Source organism: Bison bison, unplaced genomic scaffold, assembly GCF_000754665.1.
Source record: "Bison bison bison isolate TAMUID 2011002044 unplaced genomic scaffold, Bison_UMD1.0 scf7180017864367, whole genome shotgun sequence".
Lineage (NCBI taxonomy): Eukaryota > Metazoa > Chordata > Mammalia > Artiodactyla > Bovidae > Bison > Bison bison.
In genome coordinates, this window is record NW_011494939.1 from 1,269,636 (window position 1) to 1,294,285 (window position 24,650).

General features: G+C 42.8%; 1 protein-coding gene across 1 annotated transcript in view; it reads left to right on the forward strand.

Annotated features, from left to right (window-relative positions):
• Nucleotides 1-24,650, forward strand: part of USP13 (ubiquitin specific peptidase 13 (isopeptidase T-3)) — a 130,669-nt gene that overhangs the window by 72,134 nt on the left and 33,885 nt on the right. Inside the window, exons 11-17 of the mRNA XM_010855625.1 lie at nucleotides 7,475-7,600; nucleotides 9,240-9,393; nucleotides 11,315-11,489; nucleotides 17,103-17,191; nucleotides 19,581-19,703; nucleotides 21,060-21,086; nucleotides 24,624-24,641. Coding sequence (XP_010853927.1) covers nucleotides 7,475-7,600; nucleotides 9,240-9,393; nucleotides 11,315-11,489; nucleotides 17,103-17,191; nucleotides 19,581-19,703; nucleotides 21,060-21,086; nucleotides 24,624-24,641 — 712 coding nt within the window. The remainder of the gene's footprint in view (nucleotides 1-7,474; nucleotides 7,601-9,239; nucleotides 9,394-11,314; nucleotides 11,490-17,102; nucleotides 17,192-19,580; nucleotides 19,704-21,059; nucleotides 21,087-24,623; nucleotides 24,642-24,650) is intronic.

The following is a 24,650-nucleotide window of genomic DNA, read 5'->3' on the forward strand; positions in this document are numbered from 1 at the left end:
GGGACCCTCGTCTCCTCCTCACCTTGGATTAGTGTGGGAGTTATGTGATCTTCAGGGATCTGAGGCTTGCAGGCAGGAACCCCTGCCCTGTCTGGCTCAGGGTGTGCAACCTGGCAGCCCTTGGGCCATGTCTGTTCTGCAGGTGTGTTTTGCCGGGCCCTCCCACAGAATCTGAATTTCCAGTTTCTCTTAAACATTCAGAACCTCTGGCAGTCCTTGGCCCCTGACAACAGTTGGCTGGAGCTAAGTAGCAGCCCTCCCACCACATAGGACACGCAGTCCCCAGCTGGCTCCAGTCCCCTTGTGGTTTGTGACCTGATTGGTACGCTGGGTATTTGGGTGTGACCCTTGGTCTAGATGATTTATAAAGTTCTTCCCCTCACCACCACCCGCACCCCTGAGGTGCCAGGATCAATTAGAGTCCCTTTGACATTCAGAATAAGCTTGAATTGACCTCATGATTTCCTTTGTGGCCCCAGAGGTGTCAGTTTCAAGATATTACTGGAACAGAAGTAATTCATTGTAAGATCTCCACTGCTCTTGACAGTGGAGGGAATTACTTTCTGAGGCATCAAGATTTTCACTGGCAACTGGTTTCAGAGCAACCAATTTGGGAGAACCTTTCTTTTTTAAGGTCTCAGGAGCCCTGTGGTCAGGTGGTCTCGTCCCTGGTCTCCGCTGTTTGTCTCGTCTTGTAGAGGAGCCTGAAACGCTCTGAGAGAGGAAGGAAGATGTGCTGAAACAGAGGATAGGTTACGAGAGGAATGTGTGCCACACAGAGAGCCGTGTGGCAGGAATGCCTTTTTCAGGGCCTCCACTACCAGTGATACCAATGACTGGCACAGGCCCTTCCTGTGTATTCCCTGATGCAGAAATGGATGCACAGAATCCTTGCCTACAGTTACAAGTCAGGGAGTGGAGAGCTGGGGTTTATACCAGGGAGTCCGGCCCTGAGTCTGTGCAGTATTGATGGAGTCTCTACGCTGTCCTGCTTCCCTGACAGCTGTTCTAGTACTCATTTCAGGCTCCCAGGGCCTCTGTGTGTGGAGCTGCAGATGGGTGATAAAGGGGCTGGGTGGATTTTGCAGAGTTACCAGGTAGCCCAGTAACTTGGACTATTCACACCTTGGGTCATTTCTAAAATATATACTTCATTGCTCTGCTACAGACCAAGGTGAAATCGAGTTTTTATAGATGCATGCTTAATATGCATTTCATCTACAAAAAAGATTTTCAGTGTTTTGTGGGGGCACTGCCATTTCTATATAAATTTGTTGATTTTTAAAATTAAATTGCATCTATGGTAGATAAAACCTGCTCACTGTGAAAATACAGTTTTTCTTCTCCAAAAAATGTATTCCAGATCTTTATGCATTCTAAGACAGTGCTTTCACACATTTTAATACAGATTACTCTATAATTTATTTTTCCTTCTGAAGATAGCACATTATTAACAATTCTGTATTCCAAACAGTTTCTTAATGACAGTTATTTTGATTTCCCATTCTAATTAATCCTTGACACAAAATTCCTGGCCTCAATTTTTGATCAACATGAGATAACCAAGGTTCTGCTTCCAGGTGATGTATTTATAGCTGCAAACAAAAGAACTTTATTTTCACTAACCTCCATTTTCCTACTTTGGGCAAATGTAACATTTCTAACTCACCTTTTAAATCATGAAAAATACCTTGGGGGAATAACCTCTGTTCCTTTAGCTTAGGAGATTTGGGGTTTGGACATGAGTTAGGAATTACTTGTCCAAGGTTTATGATTTAAGGTTAAAAATTTAAATCAAAAGATGATATACTCCTGTGTACTGGGGACAGGCTGAGATGCATATATATATATATATTTTCATCCTGGTGATCTTACAGTGTAAGTATCTCTACAAGCATTGCTCTAATAAGTTGATACAAAGCCTTAGTCTTTCTCCTTGTTAGTTAAAGCATTCAGCCGAGACGAATATGAGTGGACAGTGGCTGCCTTCTTGGTGCACTGTTAAACAGAAAGCTCTGTGTAAGCATTTGGGAAAGATTCTGAACACTGTAGTCCTCTCTCTAATTTTAGCTGATCTGTTTTCAAATTGCTGATGGAGAAAGTAAGTACAGTATCCTATAAATATGACAGGTTCCTTAGGTGGTTGCTATTTTGGAGATGGTCTGGGGCTCTCTCTTGTAAAGTTGTCAGGACAAGCCATTGCTTCTGGTGTCCAAGGGTCAGCTTACAGAAAGCACATGAGCTTCCTAAAAGTCTCATTCTTGGTCAGTGTTGGTCTCTCTTTGTTTGGTGATGGGCCAATATGGGACACTCAGGTGATGGCACTGGCTCAGTGCCCACTAGGAAACATGGTATTTCTTTGATTCCTTTTATTTGTTTTGGCTGTACCATACAGCTTGTAGAATCTTAGTTTCCTGACCAGGGATTGAACCCAGGCCAAAGCAGTGAAAGCACTGAGTCTTCACCACTGGACCACCAGGGGATTCCCTCTGGTTCTTTTTTTAAAATTAAAAAAAATAGAAAACAACATTTATTTTTAATTGAAGGATAACTGCTTTACATTGTTGATTTCTGCCAAATGTCAACACCTGGGGTTCTTATTTAGGCTTTTTGGTTTCTTTTAAGTGACCGCTTTATTCTGGAATCTGATCTTTTAAAAAAATTATTTAAATTTGCAAATAATACACAGACATAGAGAGCAGAGTATAATGAATCTCCATGTACCATCTCCAATTTGGTTTCATCAATCTCCCCTCAACTCAATTTTCCCCCTCCTTCCTCATTCCCTTCCTCTTCTTTCCCTGCAGAAAATGAACACAAAATCTAAACACCATCCTTTTCACCTGTAAATATTCAATATGCACCTGTAACTAGAATACTTTTTTTTTTTTAAAGCAATATGTTGAAAGTCAATTAAGGTGTTAGAAACACACTAGCAAAATATATCATCCAGTATCCAGCCAATATCCATATTTTCCCCTGCACTGTCAAAGCGCTATCAACCCTGAATATTCATTAGAAGGACTGGTGCTGAAGCTGAAGCTCCAGTACCTGATGTGATGGGCTGACTCATTGGTAAAGACTCTGGGGCTAGGAAAGATTGAAGGCAGGAGGAGAAAGGGACAACAGAGGACGAGATGGTTGGATGGCATGAGTATGAGCAAGCTCCAGGAGGTGGTGAAGGACAGGGAAGCCTGGTGTGCTGTAGTCCATTGGGTCACAGAGTTGGACACGCCTGAGCGACTGAACGACATCAAAGACAGCTTCTTAGAGTTCTCCTCTTTTTGCAAGACTGACTGATCTGTTGAAGGAGCTGAATCATTTGCCCCAGGATTGCTTCCTTAAGGTGTTGTTCAGTTTGTGTTTCTTATAAGCTGGAAGTTAGATGTGGAAGCTTAATTAGATTCAGGCTCAACATTTTTATAGCCTGACTTTCTATTATATGGACATAATGTGAACATAGTAATAGTTGATCATGGGAATTAGTGAATTTCCGCCCTCAGAAATCAGAGGTAGAACAGGTGAGGACCATGGGTGAGGACAGAGGGGCTAGCTGTGGTTAGGCATTAAGTGTAGAGTGGCTGAGTCTGAGATAAATCAGACCAGCTGTGAAAGCTGGGAGCTGGTCTGCAGTGGGGCAGAGACAGCACGTCTCCAGTTAGGAAGCTTTTTTAATGACTTCTCAATGATTATCACTTCTCAAGCTATAACTTGTCTGCTGCACCAGGGATTAGGCCAGGTCAGTTGAGGACAAACAAAGAACTGAAATGGGCACCGAGAGGGAAGAGGCATGGAGGGGAGTGAATGAGGCTGGGCCGGAGCCCGAGCGTGGGGCTGAGCCTCTGGTTTTCACCGTGGTCTCTGTTGGAACTTCTCCCAGCTGTACCACCATACGGTGGCATAGAGCAGCAGCCAACTCTTCAGTCTACTTTCAGCAAGTTGGTAAACTTTCCCAAGCAGCTGCTTTGATGGGGACTGGCAGCCAAGCACAGCTTGTAAGAGGTAACAGCAGCAGGCAGTGAGTGTGTGCGTACGTGAATGCCTAAACCCAAATTCACAATGTGAACAGGCGTATTCCAGGTGGTGCCTCTGCACTGCCCAGATGGAGACGTTGCTGTTGGCCTGGCCTGGGAGGTTGACCTCAGAGGTCGATTTGAAGAGGGCTTACTCAGAATCCGGACACACTGTTTTCTCAGCAGTGGGTAAGAGAGACTTCGGATATCAGAGGTGAGAACTAGGCACATGTAGTTCTCGCAAGAGACAGTGTTAGGACATGAGAAAGATGGACGGATAAAGAGAGAGAGCGAGACAGATCTACTTTCCTAGTTGTGTGATCCTGGGTCAGTTACTTTACTCCTCTCGAACTCAATTTCCTCATCTGTCAAATGTAGAAAATTATAATAGTCACCTCATGAGGTTGAGTAATTTAAGTAAAGATGCACATATAAGATGTGCCTGCTGCCTAGTAAATGTTCATCCTGGTACCTAGAATAGTGTCTGAAATTTTGTAACACTTGGTAAATTCCTATTGAATGAACGACTAAATGTTGGTATGCAAATATAAGGCATTATTTGCATGCATGTGTTGGCTGATACTATATAGATATATGTCAGCATTATGAGTGAAGAAAGTTACAACTTTTACATGCCTTTCAGGAGGTGTATGTGTGGGTAGTTAAATGGATCATCAGGTATAATTTGGTCTTCGCTGATGCTGAAGGCACATTTGCAGCCTTCTGTGTGTATGTAGGCTGATCATTTATATACAGGTTCCGAGTCCTCAGATGCTCAAATGCTGCCTCTTTGGGGAATTCTTCTCCCAGAGCTGCCAACACTGTTTTAGGTTGTCTGCAGTGTTCCCTAATATTTGTTATAGATATGTGTTGAATCTCACCTCCACCCCACCTGTTGTCTGTCACCTCGTGGTGAGGAATCCCCAACATGTTCTACATGAAGTAGGTGGCCAGTAAATACTAGATGCCCAGATCAGATGTATTTTGAGCAAGACAGAATTCTCCTGAGTTTTATTAGAAACATCGCTTAGAACATGTGTGCCTTGAAGAGACTTCATATGTGGAGCTGCCTCGTGGCTGCCGGGAGAGAGAGCTCTTGGAGTTTTCCCATCGCTTTTTGCATCTGACTGTGTGGTTGTGCACCCCTGCCGTGGCCTGTGGACCCTAGGCCTGGACCCTGGTGTCCAGGAGATCTCACAGAGGTGTGAGACAAGGCCTTCGCCTGCCAAGTGCTGCAGTCAGGCTGAGGAGACAGGCTAGAGTGGGCTGAATGTTAAAGCAAAAGGCATGATGTTGAGTTCAGTGCCCAGTGATGGCCCAGATAGCAAGTTCTCTGTATTTCTGAGGAGGGGATGGTGGCCTGGAGGCTGCGCATGTAGAGGTTTTGAGACGTGGGTGCACCTTTGCATGGAGCGCAGGGATTACTTCTGCTTGATTGGCAAGGTGAGGTTTGTCTCACTGAGACCTAATGTGTGCTGCAGCTGCGACTCCAGTTTTGCTGCCAGGAGTGTGGAATTGGGATCAGAACCCAGTTCTGGCTCTTTGCTGGCTGCATGGTCACCTGGTCATAAGACCATTTCAGTTGACAGACTTGGTGGCACTTCTCTGCAGCCTCAGTTTCCCTGGCTGTAAAATGGGGATAATGGTAGCACCTGCTTTGTAGGGTTTTGCTACTTTGTAGGGTTTTACACAAGGGGATGTGCTGCACCATTATTAGAAGCTGAACTTGGAGAGGACTCAGGAAACAGCTTTATCCTTAAAGATGATGTGGATCTTCCAGTCTGCCTCTTTAGAGTATCTCAGGCAGAGTGCCCGGGTTTCCAGCAGATTGTTGTTCACTCAGTCGTGTCTGACTCTTTGCCACCCCATGGACTACAGCACACCAGGCTTCCCTGTCCTTCACCATCTCCCAGAGTTTGCTCAAACTCATGTCCATTGAGTTGGTGGTGCCATCCAACCATCTCGTCCTCTGTCGTCCCCTTCTCCTCCTGTCTTTGTTCCTTCCAGTGAATATTCAGGGTTGATTTCCTTTAGAATTGACTGGTTTGATCTCCTTGCAGTCCAAGAGGCTCTCAAGAGTCTTCTCCAATACCACAGTTCAAGAGCAAATTACTGGCATTAAAAAGCCCTGCTGCTGCTGCTGCTGCTGCTGCTAAGTCGCTTCAGTCGTGTCCAACTCTGTGCAACCCCATAGACGGCAGCCCAGCAGGTTCCCCCGTCCTGGGATTCTCCAGGCAAGAACACTGGAGTGGGTTGCCATTTCCTTTTCCAATGCATGAAAGTAAAAAGTGAAAGTGAAGTCGCTTAGTCGTGTCCAACTCTTAGCGACCCCATGGACTGCAGCCCACCAGGTTCCTCTGTCCATGGGATTTTCCAGGCAAGAGTACTGGAGTGGGGTGCCATTGCCTTCTCCGATTAAAAAGCCCATTTCACATTAAATCTTGTTTAAGGCTTCTCCCACTACCAATTTCAGGTGCCTGGGAAACCAGCAGTGTAGAAAGGTCAGTGTTGGCTTGCTCTAGTGTTTTTCCATTCTTGCTCCAGCTCTTTCCCTCCTCAGGCTGCTCCAGGTTCAAGGGTTGGGGAGATTGGAGTTGAGGCAGAGCCTTTCCCTGAGCAGAGTGTGTTTGCTCCCTCTTGGCTGCGTGAGTCTGTGATCATGGTTGGCCTTCTGTGGGCGCACATTAGTGGTTCTTTCAGAGATGTGCTTGTCCTTTCAGTGACCCCCACGAGGACCTTTTACCTGATGCCCTGACCCAGTGACCTCTGTGAGCCCTACCCCAGCTCCTCAGCCGGCCGCCCTCCCATTGTCTTAGGCAGCATCCTCTCTGGAGGAGCCCAGTTGCCTTCTGAGCAGTCCTTTAGCCCCCCGGGGAAGCTTACACATCCAAAGGTCACAGCCAAAGTTGTCCCAGCTCTTCCCATCCTGGCAGCTGCAGGCAACCTCCTTCAGCTTCTCTAGGTGAGGGTGGGCTCCCAGGAACGCCCTGTGGTCCAGAAACAGCCCTGGGCTGGCCCCTGAGCAGTACTTTGCCTGGGGCTGGGAGCCATTTCCTCTCCTTTCTCTCACATTCCCTCCTGGTGGTGGGGAAGCGATGCTGCTGGGCTCACCTCTCCTCTAACTTCTGGCAGAGGACTCCCTCCCATGCCCCAGTGCATCCCTAGTCTGTTCTGAAATGGGTTGTCGCAGACCAGTTTGGTCACTATGGATCAAGTCCTATGCGGACAGAAATCAGGGTGTTTATCGTGCCTTTTAGTTTTGAGTCAACAGAAGAGCCCCATCCCATTCCCATGTCAGTTTCACAGCACAGTGTCTGGTACGCAATCAACGTCCAGTGTGTCCTGGCCACTGTCACTGTTTAGCTAACGTGGGCTTCAGTATTCTTATCTGAAATCCTGGCTACTGATAGTCTCTGCTCTGTTTCCCACTTGTGAGTTTTGGTTTTATTTTTATATTTTAGCCTCAACAGAATGGGATCTCTCCACGCATGTTTAAGGCCTTTGTGAGCAAGAGCCACCCGGAATTCTCCTCCAACAGACAGCAGGATGCCCAGGAGTTTTTCCTGCACCTGGTGAATCTAGTAGAGGTAAGTCAGCCTTTAGAACTGCTGGAAAGTGTTGTCAGAAGCGTGTCCAGCCCTCGCGTGCAGTCCCGCCTGTGCGGCCAGAACGCTGCCACCCCCCAGCTTCTCCCTGTCTGGTTCCTTTTAAAGTTGGCGTCTCTGGGGCTTCCTGTGTTCGGCCCGCTTGTTGTAATTGCTCCTCAAGCCTGGCTTTCTTGGCCTTGGTGGATCTCCCTGTTCTCCTCCTAATTTGAATGTGTTCTAGGAGTGTTTATCCACTTTGTCGTTTCCTGTTTTTGTTTTTGTCTCTGTGACAAGCTCTTGGAGAGGCCAGTGTGGTATTTGGTATCCTCCTGTCCTCTGTCCTCCGAGATGCTCGCTCTGGGCTCACAGCAGAATCCAATCACGTTAAATGCTGTGGTTCTTAAAGGCCACTGAGAATTTATGACTAAAGGCTTTTTTTCTCCCCTCTTAAAAAAATTAACTACTTTTTTCCTGATGACTAGTGTGTTCTTTGTGGAAACAGAGGCACAGAAGAGAAAATCAAAACCACCCCCATACTGCCTGCTCCCCCAAACAAGCAGTGTTAACATTCTGGTGTCTGACTCCCTACCTCCACCCCAGTTATTTTCCAGGTGCAGTTCATTCTCTGCTTGCTGGTTTGTGAGCAGTGTTTTCCTCTTAACCTGCTGTGAACATTTTGCTATGTCATTATGTACTCAAATATAGCCTACTTTCTTTTTAATTTGTGTATAATTTACATTAGTACATTTATAGAATCATATCATACATGGCTTAATTTTTTAATATAAACAAATTTTAAAATATATTTTTTAAATAAAAATTTGCTTAAAAAACTTTACATTTTTTAAAATTTACTTTTTAATTATTTTTAAGCTTTTTATTTTATAGTGAGGTATAGCCAGTTAACAGTGTTGTGATAGTTTCAGGTAAACAGCAAAGGGACTCGGCCATCCATATACGTGTATCCATTCTCCCCAAACTCCCCTCCTATCCTGTCTACCACATAACATTGAGAAGAGTTCCATGTGCTGTATAATAGATCCTTGTTGGTTACCCATTTTAAGTATAGCAGTGTGTACATGTCCATCTCAAACAACCTGACTATACGTGGCTTAATTTTTCCGGTGCAGCCCTTGATTTTTTTTCCCTCCTTTCTCTTTACTTGGCCTTTCATATCTCCTTTCTTCTAATTCTGTCTAGGTAAGTCCCTCTGCCATGACTTTTGATGGCTGCATACTATTTATTTACATGATGAACTATAATTTATTTAACCAATCTCCCATTTTTGGACTTTAGGTAACTACCAGTCTTTTGCTTTAAAGTACTCTGAACTGGTATGCCCAGAGGGAATGTTTAGTAACATCAGATCTTTTCACCAGATTTATATTTGATTCTGTACTCATTTTTATACATGGGTGGCTCTGACAGTAAAGAATCTGCCTACAATACAGGAGACCCCTGGGTCAGGAAGATCCCCTGGAGAAGGGAATGGCAGCCCATTCCAGTATTCTTCCCATGGACAGAGGAGCCTGGCGGAATACAGTCCATCACAAAGAGTCGGACATGACTAAAACGACATAGCATGCGTGTCCCATGAAAGTAATATAAGCTTACCGACTTGATATAATCTCATTTTCAGAGGAACCGCATTGGCTCAGAAAACCCAAGTGATGTTTTTCGGTTTTTGGTGGAAGAGCGGATTCAGTGCTGTCAGACCCGAAAAGTCCGCTACACGGAGAGGGTGGACTACCTGATGCAGTTACCTGTGGCCATGGAGGCGGCAACCAACAAAGGTAGTGTTCCAGAGCGGGAGGTGAACAGAGCGCTTCTTCACACGTGAAGACCCTCGAGTAAGAGCTGGTGCAGTTTAGTTACTGCAGAGCTGTGTCTGGAGTAGGCCTGGAAGGGGTCTGCTCTGCATGTCTCTTCTCATCTATACTTCAGTCCCCATGTAGCTTTCTTTGAGATTTTCATGGAGCCGGTTATGGAGGAAACCTACTTCAGTGCCTATAAGTTTCAACAACAGGTTGGTTTAGAGTCAGTTTAATTTGGAGGAAATTATTTGTAATTTAACATTATCACTTACAAGTTGTGCTGTAAAGTCTGAGGGAAGTGGTCAGAACTACCTTTTTTGATGTGAGCCATCAAAGAATCCATCTTTGGCATCTGAACAAAGTGCCTGTTGTGGGTGATAAAGTGTGGCCGGGCCCTTTGTCAGGCTCCCCTTAGAAAGGTCTCTGGACCTTGGAAGCAGGAAGAAGGCAGATACCCAGGTGGAGGGGGTGATGCTCAGGGGAAATTTCCTTCAATAAGTCTGATCTGCTTCTTCAGACAAAATAGATGAATGATATTTCTTAGAACTAACATCTTAGAAGCAAAAAAAGGAGAAATATCTGCTCAATTGCTTATCTCCTGTGAACTGGTCATTTTTGTAAAGTTCAAACACTCCTTGGGTGGCTTTTTTATACTCTTTTTGCAGGGGTGGTGGGTAGTCACTTTATTGTGTTAATTGGAAAATGATTTTAAGATGAAAAAATTTCCATTTTCTATAAACTTCTACAGCTTTTCACTAGTTTTTAAATTCTTATTCATTACACAAAGTAGAAATGGGGTGGGGATCTGTGGTTTGTTTCCTTTTTAGCATGAGGCCTAATTGCTTTCTCTTGCCTACCTTGGTGGATGCTGGCTAACATATTCTACTCAGTTCTGTGATCCTCTCTAAATTCACTGTTTATAATTTATGAGTGGTAGCTATTTTTTGTTGTTGTTGTTGTTCAGAAAGGAGATTTGTAATTTAGTGTCAGGAAATTGATAGCTGGAAACATGTAATGCTAGCATCCTAGACAGAAGTCCATCCTAAACCGCTGGTGGACTGGGAAATGAACTGTAAGAGCATATCCAGATGTGTTTAAGAAACCACAAAGATACATCAGTGGCATCTAAAAACTGATAAATCAGAAGTGATTTTTTGTAACACAGAAGGAATTCCTGGAAAGGTCCATTTGAAATACATAGAATTTTGACTTTTAGGTGGTTTCCAAGAGTAGATCCGCTGACTCCTGGGAAGCTCACAGGGTACTCACTTTTTTCCCCTGGGTGTTCAGTCATTTGAGCAGGGATAGTGTAGAAAGCCTTCTGGGTTGGCTGCTCTGCTTTCTGCAGTGTCAGGTCACCCCACATGAAGTTGTCTGGGTGGTGCTGGGTAGGATTGCAGGTCTGGTGCCTTGGGTAACTGTGTTCCTTATAGTTCATCCTGCTCTTTGGCCTGCACTCTCTGTGACCTCTCATCATGGTCAAGGGCCAGGAAGAGCTGAGCCCTCGGATTTCTCTGCATGAAATTCTCTGGTGTGGAGACTTTGTGATTAGAGGGTGGTTTGGGGTCAAACCAGTCTTGACCTCTGGATAAATGGAAGCCCAGGTTCATGCATCACTTACAGCACATGTGTAGTCTGAACCTCTCATCTGGACCGTAATTCACAGTTCCCTCCTGTCAGCCTCAAAGAGGAACAGGCAAAAAATGAACGGCTTGATGCAGCCTGGCATTGCCACTCTAAACACGCTTTCAGCAGGCTCCTCTGGCTCTGTGAAGGGCAGCAAGTAAGCAGTCCTACCCCCAGCCCAGAAGGCTTCAGGGAAGGCTGTTCATTGTTCAAGGGGCTTTTCCTTTCAAGAAAATAAATGACTGCAAAGTCATTTGTTTGCTCTTCTACCCAGATGAACTGATCGCCTATGAACTAACGAGAAGGGAAGCAGAATCAAACAGAAGACCCCTTCCCGAGTTGGTTCGTGCCAAGATACCATTCAGTGCCTGCCTGCAGGCCTTTTCTGAACCAGAAAATGTTGATGATTTCTGGAGCAGCGCCCTGCAAGCAAAGTCTGCGGGTGTGAAGTAAGTGTGTATGTGTGTGTGCCTGTGGGTGGCAGTAGGATGAGAAGGGGGCCTTGAGAGGTAGGGGGCAGTCGGGAAGGGCGAGGGGTGCCACTCTACAGGTCTGTGCATGCTTGCTCACATGTGGCCAGATGGGATTATGATTTACACAACCCTAGTTCTCACAGACCTTGCTTGTATGAGGCCTATCTAGTGAAACAGGCTTGTTGTGATCTGTATCATGTATAAGGGAGAGAATGCCTTTTTTTCTTTTTTTTACTGAGCAGGTATAGCCAAGAACTCTTATGCCCCATGGCAAGATGATATTAATGAAGAAATTCGAAAACTGCTTATGACAGTCTTCAGTATTTAAACTCCACTGTGATAGACTCTGATTCCACAATTAAGATTTGACTTAGAACTTGGTGACTCTGTTCCTGCCTGGAGACTAGGGGTCTCAGGGCATCTCAAAGGGGACCTCAGGGCTCCTGGGCTTTGTTCCAACGAGCTGCTCAGACATGGTCAGGAGATGTTCTGTTTCTATATTGTGATCCTTCTTGTCAGGTCCATACATTTTTTTTTTTTCTCCACTTGACGCCTTAGTTGATTGTATACAGTCAAGTCCTTGCCCGTGTACTTCACGCAGTTGGAGAAAGAACTTACAATGGCAGACAAAGAGGGGAGGTCTAAAAGTCTCTGGAACTCATTATTTTTAGATATTCTTCAGCCTTTTTTTTCTGGGCTCAGCCTGAGCTCTAGATGACATGAAAGGCAGGGAAGGATGGATGAGCTACTGCTGACTGACTTTTTTTTTTATCGCAACTACGAGTAGCAGTCAAACCTGAATCGCTTATTCTCTGAAACAGTCATCCCTCAGGATTCCTCTGTTTCAGATGATTGACTTCATGTGTTAAGAACGGGAAAACAAAAAGAATGTTTCAAAAGCTTTAAAGAAAAAGCCACATTTCTTAACAACAATTTCTTTTAAAAAGTTTCTTCATATCCAGAGAGGAATTACAATAGTTCAGTTATCAGTTATCCATTGTGGAGTAAATTTTCATCCGAGGATTGCTCAGTTTTGGGAAGTGTGTATGTGTATGTATGTATGTGCATGTGTGTGTATGGCCTTGCAGATAAGAGTTGGTGAGCTGGCATGTTAAATGTTTGTCATTCACTCCATTACAACTTGGGCACATCTTTGAGCAGTTAGAAAACTACACGTTTTATTAGTGGTGAAAGCAGTTTTTTTTCTCTCAACTTTATTGAAGTATAATTCACATAACGTTGCGTGAGTTTAAGATGTACTGTGTGATTTTTTTTTAACTTTTTTTCTTTTTTTCTTATTGACAGTAAGCTGAAGATTCCACAAACATTTATCCTTTTCTCTTTGCACTTTAATTCTGACTCTGTATGGGAGGTGGAAGTGATCAGAAGCCTGGCGGCCTAGAAAGTCCCCAGCATCAGGTGTGAGTTGCAGAAAGGTCTTCACTGGCTGGTCTGCCTCGTCCCCCTTTTCTGCTCTTCAGAGTCTTACAAGTACAGGGTGTGACCTACTCTAGGCCTGTGGGGAGGCATCTTCTCATCAGTAGGAGAAGGAGCATCTTTGAAGTGGAGCTGGGAAGCGTTAGCCTTCCACAGAGACAATCTCTTACCCTTGGGCTGGTGGTCAGGAGATCTGGATTCTTCTCCTGTGTTCACTTCCTGACTTGTGCTCTAACCTGGGGCAAAATCAGCAACCAGTTCCTTCTGAGTGGAGGAATGATGGTTGCTTACCCACAAAATATTTAGTTGTAGGCAGAGGGGTTTCTACCTTCTCTAACCCTTAACAGTAGCTATTGAACATGTTTCTTCGTTTTCTCTTTTACATGCACACGTGTGTATGTATGTTTACATATGTCTTTGGTTTAACACATATGAAAGTTATTATTGGATGTATCACAATTGTTGGTAATTGAAAACTGGTCTTGTGGGAAAGGAAAAAGCAGTGTTCTAGGGTGATAAAGCAACTACCATTATGGCACATTTATCAATATTATTCTATGTTATATGCTAAATGCATCCCATCAAATATTGCTTAATCACCTTAGTACTGCTGTGACACAGACACTTTAGTCTCCCCATTTTACAGATGAGGAAATAAAAGAAGTGTTAATAATGGCCACTAAGTGACAGACTTGGAATTCATTCATTTGAAGTTTAAACTGTTAATCCTTGTGTTGTATACTGCCCCATATTCCTTTCCTGCTTGCTTATGCTTGTATCTTTATAATCCTTATAGTGTTGTTTATTCTTTATTATACCTTATGTTTCAAATAATAGTTCTAGGGGAACTAGTTCAGTGAATTCCTAAAATATATTTTTTTCTTTCTGTTATTTCCAGCAATATAGACATGATCTCTTTATTATGTTACTTTGGGGCCTTAAATTTTTCTTGTGTTAGACCCAGAGCCCAAAAGGCCAGGAAGAGACAAAAGATGTCCTCTTGGTAGATCTTGGGTCAGTATGGACCAGACATAAAGCTCCTTCCCTTTTTGGTCCTGAACAGACAGTGACTGGGAAGAATATGTGTTTGGAAATTTTATTCACGCAGCAAATATTATTGCTCACCTAGTGTATCAGAGTCGGACAAGACTGAAGCGACTTAGCAGCAGCAGCAGTGTATCTTGGGCAATGAACTGAACGAGATGAAGTCCTCCCCTCAAGGAGCTCACAGATTAAAGGTTGATAGGGACAGATTTCGTTTTAACCTTATCATTTATGAACAGAAAGGAATGGTATGGGGTTCAGAGCATGGGCTTTAGGTGGACTGGCAGCATTTGAATCCTCAGTGTAGAACTTACTGGTATGTGACCTTGGCCAAGTGACCTCACCTCCATAAACTTCAGTTTCCTTATATGTAAACTGGGGATAGTAATAGAACTTTATAGGGTTGAGGTGAGGATCAAGCATAAAATGCTTTGCATAGTGCCTGGTGGAGTAAATATACACTGTAACTGTTATTACATTACTTTTATCTTTTTTTACCTTGGATTATACAGTTTGTGTTGATTAATTATGTTTTTAATTATGATTTGGTTAATTATGTGGTTGATTAACTATGTTTTCAATGTATTTAATGGAAATGATAGAATTTTTTTAGTCACCAGGTTTTCAATAGTGTTAATAAATTCAGGGAGACAGACAGTTTATATATCAATATATTTTTCTTAATAAGGTTTTCATAATGTTTTTGCCTGAATTTGTAACCAGTGAACAATCGATGCGTATTAAATAAGGTAATGAGTTGTTGATAGATAATGCTATACTGTTGTCAGTCACTGTTCTAAGCTCTTTAGTCTAACTCAGTTCCTGTTAGACTCCTGTTAACAGTTAACTCCTGTTAGCAGTTCTTTGGGATGAATTTACTCAGTGTCTGTCTAGACCTTTTTGAATAATTTATATTTCAGTGGACTTTATTAAGTATATAACTTTTCAAGAAAAATTTTAATTCCAGGAATTAATTTTAGGAATAGAAGAGTAACTGGTGCATAATTTATAACCTTACTAGATTTAACAACAAACTTGATGTCCCAAACCTGCAATTAATGAATGCCAAGTGTTAGTATTGAGGTTGACTTGAACATATTTATATTAAGCAGTTACTGAATGTGTGATTCAAGCTGAGACCCTATATACAAAAGTTAATAAGGAATGTTTAACCAACAGGAAAAATACAATGTGGGCATCATCTAACCTGCTTTCTGGTACTCTTAAGTTGGTAGCTACCCACCACAAAGTGATGCATTAAATTATCAGCCTTGAGTTCCCTCTACTGCCTCCCACTCCGTGGTACATTACCAGCTGATTCCTCACCCAGATACTGATCACAGAGCAACTTCAGGAATCTTTGGGATCCTGAACCACAGTCTGGAAATCATTGATGACTTTTGGTTGACTTCATTGTTATATATTTTCCAGATTTTAAATTTATGTGGTTAGAGGATGGGGTCAGAGAGGTGACACTTTTATAGTCGTTGAAAATATCAGATGGCGTTTCTTGGTTTTTGGTGAAATTGAGGACTTGGCTATATTTAAGAATGATATTAATACTGCTTCTCAGAAGTTAGGAAAACCTAATTAGAGATAATATATAATTTCTGGAGAGTGAGCTAGGCTAATAGATCAGCTCCTTGGGATAGTTAAGCTCTTGTTTTTTGAGAAACTCCTTCATTGCCTGTACCCTTCTACCTTCCTTGTGATGGGGAATTTGAGATCCAGAGTGGTTAAGTAACCTGCTTGGGGCAAAATACAGGTCAGTGACAAACTAGCTTAGTGTCCTTGGTTCTGTGGATTCTAGCTCTTGCATGACAAGATCATCATGCTAACTCCTTGGCTGCACACAGCACATTCTGGTGTGCCAGGTGGTTTCATGGCACTGCATGACCATCGCACAGCCCTGGCAGGCAGATGTTCCTAATAAACCCATTTTGTAAATAGGAAGCCTCAAGGAGGGTTAGATTTGGAGTGAATTAAGTAGCATCCAGGTCTTCTGACACTTTTTGGACAGTTCTCTGCCCCTGAACTGTGGCTTTTCTTCTACACTAGGGGGCAGCGGTGCATTTGTATTTGATTTCTGAGTTCTCGGAAGATGCATTCCACATAGATTTGAAAAGTGGTTTGTAGGAAACATGTCCTAGAATCTTTTATTTTAAAAGATCTATCGTATCTGTTTAAATCTAAGTTTTTTTTTATATACCTTACTGTACTCAGATTGACATTTGAGTAGAAATGGTTTTTATAAACAAGATAATAAATGTGGAGAGAATGAGCTGAAACCGGGGCATGTATTTGATGTATTAGTTGAATAGTTTGGCATAAAACCATCAAAGGCAAGTCCAGGCAATTCAGCATTCATGAAAGTTTGAAAGGGAACTTAGACATTAACCATATATATTAATTTTTAAAATTGAAGGCCCAGATTTAGATATTTTAGATACCTCATAGTACACACACACACACACACACACTCACCCACCCACACCCCCCCTTTAAGATCCATCTGGCCATAGATTTTAGGTGCGGTAGTATTTTAATGAGGCCCTGGCATTTCCAGTAGTCAGCCTCAACCAAAGTTCCGATATAACCTCCTGATGCCAACTCTGTGCTACAAGATAGGGACTTGTGGTCAGAGCAGATTGGGGGTGTGTCAGGATTGCTCAGGGAGCTTTTTCAAACTTCATATATAAACACAATGCGAGGTGCCCCTATGCATCTGCAAATATGTGTGACACTACCAAGGGTTTTAGAAAAACACAAACGTTTATAGTTGAAAACCACTTTTCAGAAATACAAAATGCCATAGCAAAGTAAAAGTAGTAATTTTGCAGGGTGTCCAAAATCATCTTTGGGGACAACCTTGTCCTGTGTTAAACACTGTCCTCTCGTGGAAAGGCCAGGATGAGTGGTGAGGTGGTATGTGTGTGTGTCCACTCCTGTGTGTGTGTGACTGCTCATGTGTGCGTGTGTGTCCCTCCTCTTCACTGCAGGCCCTGGGACTGCTTGGGGGTGCCTCAGACACAGCTTATGATGCTTCATGAACTGTATCCTTAATTTTTGTTGCCTGTTTCATTGATCTAATCCCCTTGTGTTTCCCAGAACATCTCGCTTTGCCTCATTCCCTGAATACTTGGTAGTGCAGATAAAGAAGTTCACTTTTGGTCTTGACTGGGTTCCCAAAAAATTTGGTAGGTATCTTTTGCATGCTTTTGCTTAAAACGTCAAATTAGCTGTTTAAAAAACATGGCATGTGAAAGAGCCCATGAGGTTGGCTGCCAGAAACGGTCTCATTTCATTCTTTTCCCATGATTCCCACCTTTCTCTTTTGAAAGACATGATAAGCACTGGTGGTAGTAAAAAAAAGTAAACACAAATTGCCACTTGCTTGCCACCTCTCTAATAATGGGTTCTGAAATGGCCAGAATCTAAGAGTGAAAACAGGAGCCTCACAATTTCAAATCATGCCTCCCAAACTGTAATGTGATCTTGGTAAAATGCAGGTGCTGATTCAGCAGGTCTGGGGTGGGGCCAGGGCTCTATATTCTAACATGTGCCCAGGTGATGCTGATGCTGCTAGTGCTGCTGGTCCAAAAGCCATGCTTGGAGGTGCTAGTAACTGAAGATGTATCTTTCCTTAGCATCTTTCCTCGACCTCTAAAGCAGGCGGGTATGGCTAATGACATTTGTTTAAATCATATGAATTTTATTAATAATAACATGAGTACAGTCAGTTGTATTAAAAAGAAAAGGGGATGTGACTTTGGCCGAATTGGGCTTCTTTCTAATCTTAAAGGCCCTTGACAACTGTTAGAGTTTATCCTTCCAGACAATGAGTAAGAACATTTCTCTACCATCTCAATCAGATATGAATGTGTTCCTAGGCTGTCCTCAGGGCCGTGGAAGTCCATACAGTTTTAACCTCTGATTTTTCAAGCAAGGACCTCAGACTGCTTGCCAGTCTTTTAGTGTCTATGTTTTTGAGCACTTAAAAAACAAGACTTAGTCCTAGGTTGGTTAATTAAGAACTCATCTGCTCCTCTGAAGGGGATAAGTCAAAAGAATGTAAAATCTGCGGGAATGATTTCCCAGAAACCTCTGGCACCAGCAGTTAGCATAGCACTGATCTCCACGTGGCTTTATGTAGCCCGTGAACCCGCAGCTCATTCCTCTTTTCCTGGTAGAATAATTTTGTGGGCAGGGAGGAGGGCCGAGGGCAGGTTGCTCATCACTCAGCCTCTCCTCCTTGGACCCAAGATGCATCCCAGAGAGAAAACTGACTTCTAAAGGCTTTGAACTGCTTTGGAAACAGTTTTATTTTCTTTGTCCTTGGAATTTTGGTAAAGGATGCCAAATTCAGATCAGATTTCATAGTCTTGCTGAGTTTAAAGCAGCCCCAAAGCTTTCTGTAATGAACCTGAAATTTTCTGTTGAGGAACAGTTGTTTTGATTTTGTTGGTCAGACATTGTGTTTGATTTTGCTATTTGCTGAGATTTAAATTTTTTTTTAAACTAAGCCTTTTTTTTGGGTGGTGGTTTTAAAGCAGGACTTAAACACCTAACATTGTAGCTGGTTTTGGGGATGGTGTTTTCAGATTCTGTTTGCTAGCCTGAGAGACACACCCTGCACCAACATTTGAACCCATTTTCCATTATTACCATATCTGACTGCGTGCAGTACGAATTCGCAACAGGCTGTTAGACTCATACATACATTTTGTATTTGAATAAGTCAACATAATGACAACTGAGCTGAGAAGTTAAAAAAAGTATGCCTCAAGATGAATACACTTGAAGTTCAATTAATTTCTTTAAAGCTTCAGTTTTTATTACCTTCGGTAGAATAATCACAGTACCCATGGGGATCAGAGAAAAGGCATAAACTATGGGTTGCCAACACAAATGCCTAATGAGGACAGCGTGATAATGTAAGTGACAGAAGTAGGCTGGTATGAGAAACACACAGCTATAGCTGTCTTGTCCTTTCTTGAGTATTCCCATTTTGGATGAAGATGTGGATCAGGAAAACATTTCCCTATCATAAGAATCAGAATAGCACACATGTGATGCTCAGGATCATGGGGGCAGGAGGGAGTGGTGAGGTCTGTGGTAGACAGACATGGAGGGCACATTACCTTGGAGTGAAAGCTGAGAATCGGCCCCAGGCAAATGTTATCACATGAGCCTCTGTTACAGCTTTTTGTTTTTGTTTTTTCAAAATGAATTGGAAGTCTGGAGTTTTGAATTGAAATTTCTGAATTAAAAATTGGAATTTGTTGCCAACATTTTAAAAACATCCAACAGAAAGTGTCTACAGATGTATGGGTTCCCGGTTTTCGACCTCTGGCTTCCCTCATTTCTTGTTGTTCAGTGTGAAATCCTGCATCTGTGTTTCCCCCGGTTCTACATTAAACTCTAATCAGTCTTAGTCAGTTTTCTGGTCCCGTGACTTACTCCCAGGAACTATAACACATCCCTTGTCTCTGCCTAGACATGTGTGCATAGTTAGTGGTGCTAGATTGAGGAGGTGATTGTGGTTATTTGGAGAGTCCAGTGAGTATAATCTCTCTCATTTTGCAGATGTTTCTATTGATATGCCAGACCTACTTGATATCAACCATCTCCGAGCCAGGGGGTTGCAGCCAGGAGAGGAGGAACTTCCAGACATCAGCCCCCCCATAGTGATTCCTGATGACTCTAAAGGTACCGTCTTCTGCCAGGAGAACCTTCTCGATGCCTTCCCGCTCCTTTGCTGGAATAGTCCCTTTTCCTCCCCCACTCTGTTGTCCCGTGGTGCTTTCCTGTGTTGTAACCCACCATAGACATACAGAATTGAAGCCTGGCTGCAAACCTTGAGCTTAAAATATTAATAGTCACAGGAAGAGGCACAGCCCCAACATGAATGAACCAAATGGACCCATGGAAATCACAAGCAGCAGAGGGCAGCAGATCTCCAGGAAGGTTTTGGGTTCCCTTGCCTCTGGCTTTGCCTCCCTCCTCCCTTCTCTGATAAGCCTATGGGGAAGAGGAGTGTGTTTTCAGTGGACTCTCAGTCTAGGGGAGCTGTGTCCTTCTTGGAGTATCTTTGGAGAACCAAAAAGGGAAATTGAACAGTGTGTGTTGGTTTTAAAAATCTTGCCCACGTCTCACCTCCCCAGCTTCATTACTGCTTCATAGCAAGAGAACAGTTTGAGCTTCTCTTACTCTCTGTGAACCTTGAAGTGGTCCTTGTGAAGAGTACTTTTTAAGAGAAAAGTACATGTGAAAAATCATTGCCTTTGTGAGTCCAAGAACAGCATGGAGAGATCTTGGCTTTATTATTAGTTCAGTTATTCTGGTGAAATCAGTTTCCTTCTGGCTTTATTAGCCCACGTGTTTGCTGTTTGCCTTCCTAGTGAGTTAATTAGGTACATTAGCTAATAGTGCCAGAGTGCTTAGGGCACCTGCCCCACAGGATGTCTGTGAGCTGAGCAGTGACCATTATTGGTGACCCTGTTGGGGTATAAAGTGAATCCAGGAGGAGCAAGAGAGGAGTCAAGATTGGCATCTGTGTTACATTATTCTCTAACGCTAAGTCCAATGCTAAATTGCAGAGGGTGGAGAGCAGGGAAGGGGTCTGTAGGTGGGGTGGTCCAGGCTATGTGGTATAGGTGGTTCATTAAAGGAATTCCAAAAAGATCAGTCCTCAGAGTGTCAGAGAACTGCAAGATGGTTTATTACCATCACTCCTGCTTTTTCTGACGTTCATAACAGAGTTCTTGGATTGTAATTATATGGCGTTCTCAGAAGTACAGGGAAGGAAATTATTTAGTTCTTTAAGATGATCAGCAGAGCATCATGTTTTATCTGCTCTAAATGCCTGAAACTGGGTATTCTCCCTCCTTCCTGGAATGACTTTATGTCAGGTTGACTGGTCTGCGTGGAGGACCAGGGGGCTGACAACAGTGTGGGGTGTTAATGGGTGGGGGTGAGGGAGTGCTCCGGGTTAACTCTTTTTCTTTCTCTAGAACTCTTTGCCATGGTTGGGTCTCACTTCCTGCCCTCTCCTTTGATTTCCAGATCGCCTGATGACCCAATTGATAGACCGTATGTATCTTTTATGTTTTTTCTCAGTGTCCTACCATTCTTACTGGTCTAAGCGCGTTTAGCTGTGGGGGTTCAGTAAAGTGCGTGTTCTGTACATGTGTATGTGCAGCTTTTCCTGGGTGGGAACAAACCTTGGTCTGCAAGTTGAGATCACAACAAATCTAAACCAGTAATGTGGTGAATAGATGGCCCTGTGTTTTAGGAGAGAGAACTTCAGCGTGAGAGCCAGCCAGCCCTGAGTCGGAATCTTGGCTTTGCCATTTGTGGCTGTGTGACCTAGAATCATGGACTTCTCTGAGCCTCAGTTTCCTCATATGTGAATGGGGGATACTGATGCCATTTCTTCCATCCCTGGCCACATGAGTAGGTCTCTTGCTGCACTGATAGCACAGGGACCTGTCACTTTGTCCACTCCTTCAGGACACATAATGAAGATACACGGTTGACAGGACATGGTAGTATTAATTAATACTCTTAAGAGTGTCAGTGTCATTGGACTGTTTGTTAATTTTGTAGTCATTTAGTTCCTTAATCCCGGAGAAGGCAATGGCACCCCACTCCACTACTCTTGCCTGGAAAATCCCACGGACATGACTGAGCGACTTCACTTTCACTTTTCACTTTCATGCACTGGAGAAGGAAATGGCAACCCACTCCAGTGTTCTTGCCTGGAGAATCCCAGGGACGGCAGAGCCCGGTAGGCTGCCGTCTATGGGGTCGCACAGAGTTGGACACGACTGAAGTGACTTAGCAGCAGCAGCAGCAGTTCCTTAATCCTGGGTGAGTTGATACTTTTGATTTTCAAAAGAACATGAAAAAAAGCAAACTATTTTATAGTCAATATTTAGATATTAGGAGGAAGAAGGAGTATGTAATAACACAAAATACTCTGAATTTTGTTGTCTACAAAGCCTTGCTGGAGACATTATTGTTAATTTAGAAGTTCAGGTGTTTTACTTTGCCAAAAAAACACTTTATGTGATTGATCACGTGACTTAGACCTCCATGCTTGCCTTCTTGGGTCAATTTTGATTTGCTGGTTGCTGGAAGAGGCTGTTAGGGGCAGCGAGGGTCATGGGCAAACCATTGCCTCTGCAAATAATCTGATTGTAATGATAACCGTATTTTTGAATGGTTACCGTGAGTCATTGTTGAGTTTATGACTCCATAAATTCTTTTAACCGTGTATAAATGTACTATTATAATAATACAAAGGCCAGCTTCTTATTTGATTGTCACAGTAAGATGGGCAGAGCAGGTGACCTTTATACAGAGGATAAAAGTAATACCCAGGAAAGTTCAGAGACCTGAGAGCTGGGACCAGAGCCAGGGCTAGGCGTCAGGCATGCTGTCCTGTCACTTGACCTTGTCTGGAGTGTGAGGAGTTTGCCGGCTGTCCCAGCCCTGCAAAGAGCCAGTCTCCAGGATCTCGCCCCAGGGGAGGTGAAGGGTGGCTGGAGCTGTATCAGAGGAGTCTGACTGACTGTGAGCAGTTCAGCTCACAGTCAGCAGTTTTCCATTTTCCTCCTGATCTAAGCCTGCTGTATTCACCAGGAGAAAACAACATTATCTGGGATTAATTTACATTTATTTCTCACACATTTAAAAGGAGTAACTTTGATTATATTCTTACTATAAATGAAAAGATGTATAGAAATTACATATTAGTGATGAGTCATCTCTGGTTTCATCACCCATCTATAACCAGTATTAACATTTGGCATCTGTCCTTCTGCTATTCTTTACCTATGCCTGGTTCTACTCTATTTTCCCCAAAATGGAATTAGACATTTTCAATTTAATATGCTGTAACATGCATGCATACACTTATTAAGCTGCATTACTTAACTGCATTCTAGAGAACAGAGTCTTTCACAAGGTGTTGAAAAGTATTCTCTGAAAGAATTTCATAGTTTCTGCCCAGAGGAATCCTTTTTTTAATTACTAAAATTTTAAAATGTTTAAAAAATTTTATTTGAAGTATCATTGATTTACAATGTCATATGAGTTCAGGTATATAGCACAGTGATTCAGTTATACATATGTATGTCTATTTTTTTATATCGAGTATAGTTCCCTTTCCTATACAGTAGGTCCTTGTTGGTTATCTATTGTGTATACTGTAGTATGAACATGTCAATCCAAACCTACTGCAGGAGTCTTTATTACAGGACTTTAGAATTTTCACTACCTTAATACACACTGTGAATTTCTGGGGAGAACAGAGAACGTAGGTTTAAAAAACTTATTTGACCACAGGAGCCCTTTGTCTTGTGGTTCGTTAATTTTGTGGTTCATCTCTCTTAGAACACTAGGATTCTCTAGAACACAATTGAGGAATCACTGTTGTCCTATATCACTGTTTTCTTAAAATTTTATCTTGATAGCATGTTCCGTGTATCCTCATTGTGAGACAGAACTTTGGTAAATACATTTTCAGGATAATTTTTGTAGAACAGATATTTCTGTTCCTCAGTTCTACTGATTGCTGCCTCTGGCAGAGTTTTCAGTAGATTATAGACCTCAGGGCATGGAAAACAAAAGGGGGATATTTTGTGCTCCAGTTCCCTCTCAGCCTTTGGTGTAATTTGAGAGCCTCGTGTGGGTGGTATGTGCATACACACATGGACATACGTACACACCCATGTACAAGTATGTGTATGAATGAATATACATACAAACCTATAGACATGTGTATGTATAGGTGTGTGTTTACACATCTCTCTACCCATGGTTTAGTCATGAAGTCGTGTCCGACTCTTGCGACCCCATGGCCTATAGGCCACCAGGCTCCTCTGTCCATAGGATTTTCCAGGCAGGAATACTGGAGTGGGTTGCCATTTCCTTCTCTAGGGCATCTTCCTGACCCAGGGATTGAACACAGGTCTCCTGCATCGCAGGCAGATTCTTTCCCGTCTGTGCCTCCAGGGAAGCCCTCTCTACCCATATCTTTATATTATTGTGAAAAGAAAAGAAAACCTGTGTCTAAGCCAAAGTTAGGTTTGTAAAGCAATCTTTTTAAATATCTTAAGTGTATACAGTTAAAAATTTTCCTTCTATCTTAATGTTGGGCTCTCCATTTCTGAGAGTGATTGCATCCTTTGATTGCTGATATATCTAAAGACCTGCTATAACTTCCTGTGAAGTTTAAGGAATAAGCTTTTTGGCCTGTAGAGAATGCTTTCTCTTCCAATTTCAGTCCTAAGAGAGGCTGCTGTAGTGGTCTTGAGAGTGATGTAAAAGACTGAAATGGTTCTGGGAATACACTAGATCTCCCCATAGGAAATTAGGGAGTTGTTTTTCAGTGCTTGGATTGTTCAGGTAATTACCATGGTTCCTATTAAGATCAAAGATAAAAACTCAGCTCAAATAGCTTAATATTGGATGGCTTAAAACAAAACACAGTTAAACCACCATCTAAACATTAAACAAAATAGCACCTTCTTTGGGTAGCATGTGGATAAGGGGTGAAGGGAAGCTAAGACAAGAAGAAATAGGGTTGACTTTTTACACCAGACTATCCTGTGTGCTCTGTAGCATCAGATATTGATGAGTCTTCGGTGA